Source organism: Aquarana catesbeiana, linkage group LG03, assembly GCF_042186555.1.
Source record: "Aquarana catesbeiana isolate 2022-GZ linkage group LG03, ASM4218655v1, whole genome shotgun sequence".
NCBI lineage: Eukaryota > Metazoa > Chordata > Amphibia > Anura > Ranidae > Aquarana > Aquarana catesbeiana.
Genome location: NC_133326.1, coordinates 322,470,658 through 322,482,557, shown reverse-complemented (window position 1 = coordinate 322,482,557; position 11,900 = coordinate 322,470,658). Strand labels below are relative to the sequence as shown.

The window sequence follows — 11,900 nt, the reverse complement described above, 5'->3', positions numbered from 1 at the left end:
TAGTTGGCACCCCCTGCTGTAGAGAACTCCAGGGCCTTTTGTGATGCATGATATCAGTATTCCAAAAAGCTTTAGGAAACTGGGATGTAATTTTCATCTAAGTGAGAGTGCTGGAAGTGTCAGGAGATGCCCCCCAAAAAATATTAGTGCAGTGATGTTAAAGGAGGAGTACCGCCAAAGCTCGTTTGGTTGTACTTCTCCTGTGGATCACAGAAGTGCAGATTGCTTTGCACTCCTGTGACCCATCATAGAGGCGGCCATATGGTCGGGATCCACCCACATGCCTGGACCGGCACCCTGCTGAGACTTTAAGCAAGCCACTGAGAGCCTGAGCCAGCCGCTCCCACCCCCTTCCCCAGCCCAGCGCTCCAGTGAGCATGGGGGGGCAGAGCAGATAGCAGTGACTGACAGTCAGCAGCTCTTTGTTCAGGGAGCACTGAGAAACGAGCGATCTGCGGTGTTTGATCGACTGGTTCTCAGCCTTAGAGCCGGCGGGGGACAGATGCATACTTCTCTTCTAAGTGGGAGCATGCAGAATAATAACTACTTCTACTGATCTTTAATACACTGAAGTTTTTTTTGGGCTGCTTGGACACAGCAGTTTACAAGTCTAGTGGCAAACCAGACTCACTTGCTTATTAAGTGCAGTAAATATTTAAATGAGTGATTCTATACAAATTACAAAACATTTCATCAGCTGATAATCCACTCTCTGCTGCTTTTTGTCTATGGCATAATCAACATCTGACAACAGATTTCTAAACCATAGGCAGACAGCTTGAAGTGTACTTTCATGGGGACCTTTTTTGTAATTTTGTTCTGCCAGTCTTGTGATTCACATAATGATTCCACACTGCACAGCCAGGAAGATAAACCCACAACTTACTATGTCACCTGCCTGTTCACTGAAAAATACAGAAGTGTGATGATAAAGATTAATTATCTTATGCGCAGGCTGGAGATGGGGGGGTGACGTAGGAAAGTGCAAATCTGAACCATAAAACAATGGTGTCGGCTGCCTGGCTGTGCAGAGAAGCAAGGTATATTTAGCTTTTTAAGGCCGCTCCTGATGACGTCACGTTAATGAAACGCGTTGAGGGCCATTTGCGTCATTGCAGTACTTCCGGTTCTTGGAATATCAGGTCCGAGGAGCGTAGAGCATCCTGGCCATTGTTTTTCTTAAAGCCCCATACATCTAATAGTGTATGTTGCAAGTGCATTTTTATACTTTTTTTATAATAAAAATCAACGGTATAATGCTATGGAAGCTTGCTTTTTGTTCATTTCATTCCATCCGGCCCTGGCTTGTGAATAATAGAAGACTGATAAATGGAGTGAGGAGGAGGAGCCCTTCGCAAAAAAAACTAAATAGAAACTAGAAACGAAATTAAGGACTTTAATGGTACTGCTTTAAGTATGATAAAATATCAAATATTTATTATACAAAGATTAAAACCATGTAAACAGTAAAAAAGACTCATATAGCAATACAAACATTACACAAGTACAAAGAGTTGTATGATACTGTATGGTAGTTTCCTCATCATCCCTGCTATAATTGGGTAATGGGTTGCTTGCTGTGACTGACGTGTGACTGCCCGCTTCATCAGGAAGAAAACTACAGCCAAGCTCTATAATAATAAACAATATATATGGATTGTCAACTTTAGTATAAAGGCTATTCAATAAAGCTTCTTGCACCAGATGGAATATATGCTCTACATACCTATCATATAAGTATAAATAAGCATACAAAGAAACACAATAGTACTACGATCAGTTGTTGCCAACTTTTATAAAAGATATGGCAGTTCGTCAGGCATATGTCCAATGTGTCACCACATGCCACGGTACAAGCTGTCTTAGTAATGGTAGATATCTAGGAAATACGGAAAATGGCATAATCGTCATACTCAAGTGTACATTAAAATAATCATAACCAGGATTGTTGAAAGAAAAGAAAGGATCCATGAGATTGATAAGGGGCCCTAAAATGTCCCAACTACACCCCTTGGTGTATTTTAATGTACACGTGAGTATTACGATTATGATGACCATCAATCACCCTGGGTCTGGGGCTCTGTGGAAGATTTCCCCTTATGGGGTAAGGATGATCATGAGAAAAGTGAGGGATCAGCCCAGAACTTCTCGGGAGGAGCTTGCGAATAATCTCAAGGCAGTTGGGACCACAGTCACCAAACAAACCATTGCTAACACAATACGCCGCCATGGATTGAAATTCTGCAGTACCCGCAAGGCTCTCCTCCTCAAGAAGGCACATGTACAGGCCCGTCTGAAGTTTGCCAATGAACATCTAAATGATTCAGAGAAGGATTGGGAGAAAGTGCTGTGGTCAGAGACCAAAATTGAGCTCTTTGGCATTAACTCGACTCTCCATGTTTGGAGGAAGAAAAAAAGGCTGACTATGACCCTAAGAACACCATCCCTACAGTCAAGCACGGAGGTGGAAACATTATGCTTTGGGGTGTTTCTCTGCTAAAGGTACAGGCTGACTTTGCCGCATTGAGGGGCCTATGGGTGGGGCCATGTATTGTTAAATCTTGGATGAGAACCTTCTTTCCTTAGCCAGAACACTGAAGATGGGTCTTCTAGCATGACAATGACCCAAAATATACCGCCAAGGCAACAAGGATTGTCTCAAGAAGAAGCAAATTAAGGTCAGTTGGGACCACAGTCACCAAACAAACCGTTGGTAACACAATACGCCGCCATGGATTGAAATCCTGCAGTACCCGCAAGGTCCCCCTCCTCAAGAAGGCACATGTACAGGCCCGTCTGAAGTTTGCCAATGAACATCTAAATGATTCAGAGAAGGATTGGGAGAAAGTGCTGTGGTCAGATGAGACCAAAATTGAGCTCTTTGGCATTAACTCGACTCTCCATGTTTGGAGGAAGAAAAAGGCTGACTATGACCCTAAATACACCATCCCTACAGTCAAGCACAGAGGTGGAAACATTATGCTTTGGGGTGTTTCTCTGCTAAAGGTACAGGCTGACTTTGCCGCATTGAGGGGCCTATGAGTGGGGCCATGTATTGTTAAATCTTGGATGAGAACCTTCTTTCCTTAGCCAGAACACTGAAGATGGGTCTTCTAGCATGACAATGACCCAAAATATACTGCCAAGGCAACAAGGATTGTCTCAAGAAGAAGCACATTAAGGTCATGGAGTGGCCTAGCCAGTCTCCAGACCTTAATCCTATAGAAAATGTATAGAAGAAGCTGTAATTTCGAGTTGCCAAATGACAACCAAGAAACCTTAAGGATTTAGAGAAGATCTGTAAAGAAGAGTGGACCAAAATCCCTCCTTAGATGTGTGCAAACCTGGTAACTAACTGCAAGAAACGTCTTACCTCTGTGCTTGCCAACAATGGTTGCTCCACCAAGTACTAAGTCATGCTTTGCTTGGGGATCAAATACGTATTTTACTCACTGAACTGCAACTCAATTTATAACATTTATATCATGTGTTTTTTTCTGGATTTTTGGTTGATGTCCTGTTTCTATCATTTAAAATATGATAAAACTTATAGACCCTTCACTTCTTTGTAAGTGGGCAAACCTACAAAATCTGCAGGGGATCAAATAATTATTTTCCCCGCTGTATGAGTCTTTTCACTGTTTACATGTTTTTAATCTTTGTATAATAAATATTTGATACTTTATCATACTTAAGGTGGTACTGTTAAAGTCCTTAATTTAGTTTCTAGGGGTTTTCTTGTACAGATTTCTCTTATGCCTCGTACACACGAACGCACATTCCGACAACAAAATCCATGTTTTTTTTCCGACGGATGTTGACTCAAACGTGTCTTGCATACACACGGTCACACAAAGTTGGTTGGAAATTCCGAACGTCAAGAACGCGGTGACGTACAGCACGTACGACGAGCCAAAAAAAATGAAGTTCAATAGCCAGTGCGGCTCTTCTGCTTGATTCCAAGCATGCATGGCACTTTGTGCGTTGGAATTGTCTACACACGATCAGAATTATGCAAACGGATTTTGTTGTGGGAAAATTTGAGAACCAGATCTCAAATTTTGTGCGACGGAAATTCTGATGGAAACTGTCCAATGGAGCCTACACACGGTCGGAAATTCCGACAAAAGGCTCCCATCGAACATTTTCCATTGGAAAATCCGACCGTGTGTACGAGGCATTAGGATGTGGACCCAGACATTTTGTGTCCAACATTTGGAAGGTCCCTTTGGGTATTCCTTCCTCTCATCTACTACTTTTTTAAAAAAAGAGGAGGAGCCCTTATTTGCTGCTAACAACCAGAGGAGTTATCTTTGCAAAGCTCCACCTGACCCAAAGGGGTCTTACATTTTAGCGAGTGCGGTTTTGGAGGGGGAGCACTTTTACACCTGCATGGAAACAGCACATTTAAGCTTGCCTTATCAAGATTACAACTGAATTTGCGCACAGAGACTGTTAAATGTCTATGTGGATCCATTATTTAAAGTGTATGAAATACTGACAGCTAAGCTCAACCCACCACAAACTTATTCACCATATACACCACTCTGGGGTAACCCTAAACTACCACATCTGTTAATGATCCCAGACCCAGCAGCCTGGACTAAATATGAAATTAAAATCTTACAGCATATAATGCCAGAGGGTAAACTTCTTACATTTGACGAACTACGTAATACCTTCCAACTCCCTACCAAAATGTTCTTCCGCTATTTGCAACTGAGACACGCAATTCAGGCTCAATTCCCTTCAGAAATTCAACTACAATCACATATGGTGGAGCGCTTCCTTATTTCCAGGCATGTGGACCGTGTCCTCTCCTCTTTGTATCTCCGGGTGTCCCTGGGAACTGATAACCAGGGGACTAGGCTATTTAACAAATGGAAGCTGGTTGTGCCCTCCCTGACGGATGACGATTGGGAAGAAGGAGTCCAACAATATATTCCTTTGATGATATCCGCCAGGGACAGGTACATCCAGTTAAAATTTCTTCACCAGGCATACTACACACCCCAACGGCTTGCTAAAATATATCCCTCTCACTCTGATAGGTGCCCAAAATGCAATACGGACATAGGTACTTTCCTACATGTGGTGTGGTCGTGCCCCCTTCTTCAACAGTACTGGGGGGAGGTGGTACAGTACATCAACTTAATTGGGAACCTGACACTTACACTGGATCCCCGGGTCCTTCTCCTGGGGATCTGTGACACCCTCATCGCGAACACCCATAAGAGGCTATTCGTTTTCTATGCTCTATTTTATGCAAGGAAAACCATTCTATTTAAATGGAAACAGACAGATCCCCCAACAGTGGGACAGTGGAGAACACTCATTGATAAGACCCTCCCCCTATATAAGCTCACATTTATGAGCCGGAAGTGTCCCCAAAAGTTTGAAAAAATTTGGGGTCCATGGGTTTCTAAGTAAATGGCCACTGATGCGGATCCCCCCAGGAGAACTCGCTGAACATATATAATATGAATACTTATAACTAAGATCTGAACTGATATGCCTTGCTTTTTGATATAATGCTTGAGATTATTTAACCTAGATTGTCACCTTCCTTCTGGAAATGGTTTGTCTTTGCCTCTCTTATGTAACCCTCTCTTATTGTGCTCTTTTATATCTCTATGTATAGATATATGTACATCTATTTATATATATTTGTGAATGTACGTCTTTTTTTATCTTTGTATTGAAACTTTTCTCCTTTGGAGATGAATAAAAACGTAACTGTTAAAAAAAAAAAAAGTGTATGAAATATTTATGTACGTCTGTATTGTAAATTGTACTGTCCCTCCTCTACATTGTAAAGCTCTGCGCAAACTGTTGGCACTATATAAAACCTGTATAATAACAATATATATTTGTATATACAGTAGATTAATTTAGAGCACTGGTTTACTTTTAAGCACTTCATGTTTACACGGTATTTATTCACATCCTAACATAGGAGAGAGGTGTAGAGGAATGTCATAACAATAGTATTTGTTGCCTTATGGTACCTTCGTCCCAACAATATGAAGAGAAAATTGGAATGGGGAGGCTATATTGGACTTTGATGGTACTGTATACCAACTGAAGCAGACAGTTGTAAATAAGTTTAAGTTTAGTGCTTGAAAAAGTTTATTACAAATATATACACACCCACATATATACACATTTAACATTTGATATTAAAACCAACAGTAATAATCAAACAAAACTCTTGGTTCTGTAGTCGCACCCAAGTGTGACAACATGAACATAACCATCTGTGTATTGATTGCTCTACATGTTTTGCGGATCACATTAACTGCTTCTTCAGGAGCTTTACTGTACAAATACACGTAAATTAAAAGATGATTATCACATAACTATGAAATGAAGAAAACATACATTAGTACACAATGAAGCAAAAAAGGTGTATTTAGAATAACATGTTGTAAGGTAGAAAAAGCATCTGCTGTGAGTACCCCCTGGTTTAGTTGTCTTACCATGAATGCCGGGTTGCTGGAGGCCCAAAGGAGGATGGCCCACCCCAGAGGGCATGGGAGCCCCCAACAAGGCACAGGACACGGGGTAAGGCTCTATTAATAGATGAAAATTGTTTAGAGTGGTTCTGACCAAGATATCATATATGGTCAAAGGTAACAAAAAATATGCAGCTGTGGATTATCATACCAAAGGGGCTTAGCTTAGTCAGAGGGGCTTCAAAAAATGCTCAAAGGGTCCCTATAGGATGGTTTGAGTCTATGAGATAAAAATATCTAAAAAAAAAAAAAAAATGAATATTTAACACTGCATGGAATTGTGCATATGCCCATACAGGTAAATATATAGATACATATATATATATATATATATATATATATATACACACATATATGTATCTATAATACATGTGTATATTAGTTGAAAATAGAAATTTAGGGCAATATTCAGACTGATATTACTCAGGACAGCCTGAAATCAGCACCTAGATATAAAATAATAAAATAATATGATAACATCAGTGAATGTGGCAAATGATAAGCCACACTCACTATTGTGTAGCAAAATCCACTAGGTGCATTGATCTCACCTTAAATAGTTGTAACAATCAAAGACACCCATGAGAAGAGAGGAGAGAGGCATAAAAGTCTCCACCAGATGTTATTGGGAATAATAAGGCCCCTGGAATAAAACACAGTGCAAGCATGGGTACGAATTAGAGCTATGAACAATCAAAAATTGGGGGGGGGTTGGGGGTAAAAGAAGTGAACCATAAGTCTGTTAAACCTACCTAAACGCTTAGGACGCCAGCACAGCCCCAGTGACAGCAAATGAGCTCCTATCCGGCGACGCCCACGACGCAGGAGGCGTCTGACGTCACCAGCCCCGGAGTGCGCATGCGCCAAAAGCAGCGCATACGCGGTGTCCAAAAACGGTACCCTGCACACCACACCACAACGTTAGTGCATGGCCATAAAAGAACAAAATATTACAGCGCACACATGCAAAAAAGACATTTACCTCCAGCAAGGCTAGTTTAAAACACCTAAACATTTTCAAAAAACATTATCAAAAAATATGGGGATTTGGTCACACCATATTGCTATATGGTGCTAGGCACGCCTACTGCGACAAAGTACCCCATGATTAGTGGGTCCTACACTATCCATAGATTGTGAGATCCTGCTTCTCTGAACCATGAGAGCCATACACTCTTCTATATGGGAGAACTTTGAGGTCTCCACCCATGACACAAGCGGACACTAATGAGAGGTACTTAATGAGGGAGTGGGGTGATCCCCAGATGGCTGCACCATCTTTAATGCATCTTTTAGAGTGTGCCCTCCACTGCCAGGGCCCAGGCAGTGCTGTGCGCCTACTCCAGCCCCCCTCCAGGGCAACATACCCACCGGAGAGAGCCAAATACCAGCTGCCATACAAACACTGCGCCCCATGGCAACGAGTCAGGGGCAGCCATGTTCGATAAGGGCATGCCTTTAGCTAGGACAACAGTAACGAGGGGGCCCCCTAGTGGGTCAAAAAGGAAAGACGCTCTAAATGGAGCGTCATTAGTGACCCAGAGAGGGGCATAAGCAACACAGCAGAGGCTCATCACAATGCTAACAATAGAAATGATAAAGAACATTAAATCATAAAAAAATTCTTTAATAAACCTTTAAATTGCATTAGTTCAAGTCTGTCCCAATTTCCTTCTCTGGAGTCACTAATGACGCTCCATTTAGTGCGTCTTTCCTTTTTGACCCACTAGGGTTCAAACCTGGTACACACTAGTGTGATTTCTGATGTGACTTGAGTCTCACAGAATCACATGACGAGGGGAATCACATTATATATACCCTTTCTCATCAATGTGACTCAGCACAGTGTGATTTTGGAAAAGGTTCCTATGCTACTTTGATGTGATTAACAGTGCAACTTGGCTCAATAGAATATGCAAAAACAAGGCCAAATCGCATCAAAGTCAAAACAAAGTCACACTACATAATCGCAGTGAAAATCACGGTAAAATCACATTGTAGTAGTGTGAACTAAGCCTTAACGGTTCATACTTACCTGCTCTGTGCAATGGAACCCTCTTCTGGGTCCCCTGTCGGTGCTTCTGGCTACTCCTCTCTGGTGAGTGCCCCCAAAGAAAGCTGCTTCTTATGCGGGCACTCGTGCAGGCTCGCATCCAGTCTTAAGACACAGACAGGGGGCTAGGTCCCGCCCAGTCACTGGTTTTGATTGACAGCAGCGGGGGCTGTTGGCTCCTGCTGCCTTAGCAAAGCCTGTGAGAGCAGGAAGTGAGGGGAGAGAGCCACTGCAGACGGGCACAGAGGTGGATTAAATGAGGGCTCAGGTAAGTATAAGGGCGGGAGGGGTTCAGGGGGTGATACGGATGCCTAAACATTTTTAACTTTAACGCAATGAATGCATTAAAGCGGTTCTTCACTCTAGAGAAAAAAAATTAAACTCAGAAGCTACGGCCTTAAAAAAAAGGACAATTATCTGTCCATGGAACCAGCGCTGGCTTTGGTGAGATGTCAGAGGTCTAAACAGAATCCTGATATCTCCTCTTTGAGACAGAGAAAAGGACAGAGGACACAGATTCCCCAGTCCCTTTCTCAGCACTGAAGATGAATGAACAGGAGACAGTGGGGGTTATTTACGAAAGGCAAATCCACTTTGCACTAAAAGTGCACTTGAAATTGCACTGAAAGTGCACTTGGAAGTGTAGATCCGAGGGGGACATGCAAGGAAAATAAAAAACAGCATTTTAGCTTGCACATGATTGGATGATAAAATCAGCAGAGCTTCCCCTCATTTCAGATCTACCCCTCAGATTTACAGTGACTGCACTTCCAAGTGCACTTTCAGTGCAATTTCAATTGCACTTGTAGTTTGCACTTGTAGTGCAAAGTGGATTTGCCTTTTGTAAATAACCCCCATTGGCTCCTGTTCATTCATAAACTGAGCAGAGTAAACACAGTTTACTCTGCTCAGTTATAACAGGAGCGATCTCGCTCACTGTGTCCCTCCAATTCCTGACAGATCATCCCGCTGCCGGCGGGAGAGGAGGAGAGCCGGCTGCGGGGACAAGGGGGGGGGGGGTGGAGGAGGACAGGACGTACAGAGGAGAACATGGGGACCGGAGGAGAACAGGGGGGCGGAGAATGACACGGAGGGGGCCGAAGAGGAGCACAAGGGAAATAGCTGGAAATGATTGGTGCGACAGCTGTGAACACTGATCTCCCTGTACAGCTTTTTAACTGACAGCTGCGGGAGGGAGAGAAGGAGAAGCGGCTGTCAGCTAAAAATCGAAACAAAGGAGATCGGTGTTCGCAGCTGTTCCCCACCGCACCGATCACACCTGGGAGATCAAGAGGCGCTTGCTGGTGCGCGGGAGCCGCCGCAGAAATGTGGGAGACTCCAGCACCTTGCAGAAGACTTGGCAGACACCTCCCTGAAATTAGTTTGCCACCTCCCTGAAATGAGTTTTTGCAGGTTGGGATGTCTGACTTGGTATGTCTGGATAAGCAACAGTGATGCCCTGTACACACGACCGGTTTTGCCGTCGGAATAAACTCTGTAGGTTTTTCTGATGGAGTTCAGACGGAATTCCGCTCAAGCTGTCTTGCCTACACACGATCACACCAAAGTCCGACCGTCCAGAACGCGGTGACGTACAACACGTACGACGGGACTAGAAAAAGGAAGTTCAATAACCAGTACCCAATAGCTTCCGTCTCGTACTTGCTTCAGAGCATGCGTCGTTTTTGGTACGTCGGAGCAGCATACAGACGAGCAGTTTTCCTGATAGTACTTAGTTCCGTCGGAAAAATTTAGAACATGTTCACTATCTAAGTCCGTCTGAATTTTTGACGGAAAAAGTCCGATGGGGCATACACGCGGTTGGAATATACGGTGAAAAGCTCCCGTCGGACTTTTTCTGACGGACATTCCGCTCGTGTGTACGTGGCATTAGGCTCCAGAAGAAGAAGGCTGTGAGATGTGGGATTTTGGTAGGCAGCACACTATATAAGTAGAAATGATCTTGTTGCAGGCCCTGTGATGCCTCCTATGCCTATACTGGATGACACAGCCCTTATTCTCTGTGGGCACAGGATAGTCCTGGAGAAGAGCGCCACCTGGCGGCCTGGTGTGGAGATGTCCTGATGTCATAGTCCTGCCTCTTGATGGGAGATCAGCAGTCACAGGGCTGGGTGCCGTACACACTGTACACACTGGGAATGGCTCGGACCTCCTGCTAGGATCTGGGCCGATCTGTAGATCCAGGAGGTCACACACACACACAGCACAGGAGGGATCACATCTCAGTAAACATGTCTGATGATTTCGGCTTCTTCTCCTCCTCGGAGAGTGCCGGGGCCCCAGCAGAGACAGAAGAAGACCCAGCCGCCGCTTTCCTGGCCCAACAAGAGAGCGAGATCGCCGGCATCGAGAATGACGAGGGCTTCGGAGCCGTGCTGGTGACCAGCCAAGCCTCCTCCATAGAGCAGTCCGACCTGGGTGAGTCATGGATCCGCTTGGCCGCAGAGCTGACATTTTGTGCTGGCTTTTGTCAAGGTCACAGGAGAGCAGGTGCAGGATCCTGTACAGGATGTAGATGGGGGAACATGGAGCTGATCCCATCCTATCAGCATCCCTCCTCCCTGGATTCATGGGTGGATGGGGGGCCCATTGTAGAAGATAGCTCCTTCTATTACCATAGCCATGTCCTATGGGAGCAAATCCCAATTTACAACCCTTATGGCTCATATTGTGATCCATTTTCTGCATTGCACATTATCACACCCCTCCTGCCTCCCACAAAGGCCGTCACTGTGATGGGATGGTTCATAGAACGCACGTCCCTTCATAATCAATACATGGGATATCTATTTCTTATTTTACATCAAATCCGATGTTCTTGGGGATCAGACACCGTGAAAGGTAGTCAGTATGGAAATTTTCAGCTGACGTTGTGTTGTTCCTTTAATTACTTCAATATCCGGCACTTACACCCCCTTCCTGCCCAGGCCAATTTTCAGCTTTCAGCGCTGTCACTGTTTAAATGACAATTGTGCGGTCATGCAACACTGTACTCAAACAGAACTTTTATCATTTTGTTCCCACAAATAGAGATTTCTTTTGGTGGTATTTAATCACCTCTGCGTTTTTTATTTTTTGCTAAACAAATAAAAAAGACCTCAAATTTTTAAAAAAAAAAAGTTTTTCTTTTGTTTCTGTTATAAAATTTTGTAAATAAGTAAGTTTTCTCCTTCACTGATGGGCACTGATAAGGCGGCACCAATGAGGTGTCACTGATGGGCACTGATAGGCGGCACTTGTAGGCGGCACTGATGGGTGACACTGATATGCAGCACTGATGGGCATTGATAGGCGGCACTGATGGGCACTGA

General features: G+C 43.8%; 1 protein-coding gene across 2 annotated transcripts in view; it reads left to right on the top strand.

Annotated features, from left to right (window-relative positions):
• The first annotated feature begins 10,631 nt into the window (after nt 1-10,631).
• CLTB (clathrin light chain B) overlaps nt 10,632-11,900 on the top strand; it is a 54,589-nt gene continuing 53,320 nt past the window's right edge. The window contains exon 1 of one of the 2 annotated variants that reach the window (XM_073620452.1): nt 10,632-11,007. In XM_073620452.1, the coding sequence (XP_073476553.1) occupies nt 10,821-11,007 (187 nt within the window). In that variant the 5' untranslated portion in view covers nt 10,632-10,820. The remainder of the gene's footprint in view (nt 11,008-11,900) is intronic. The other variant, XM_073620453.1, reaches the window with a different exon arrangement.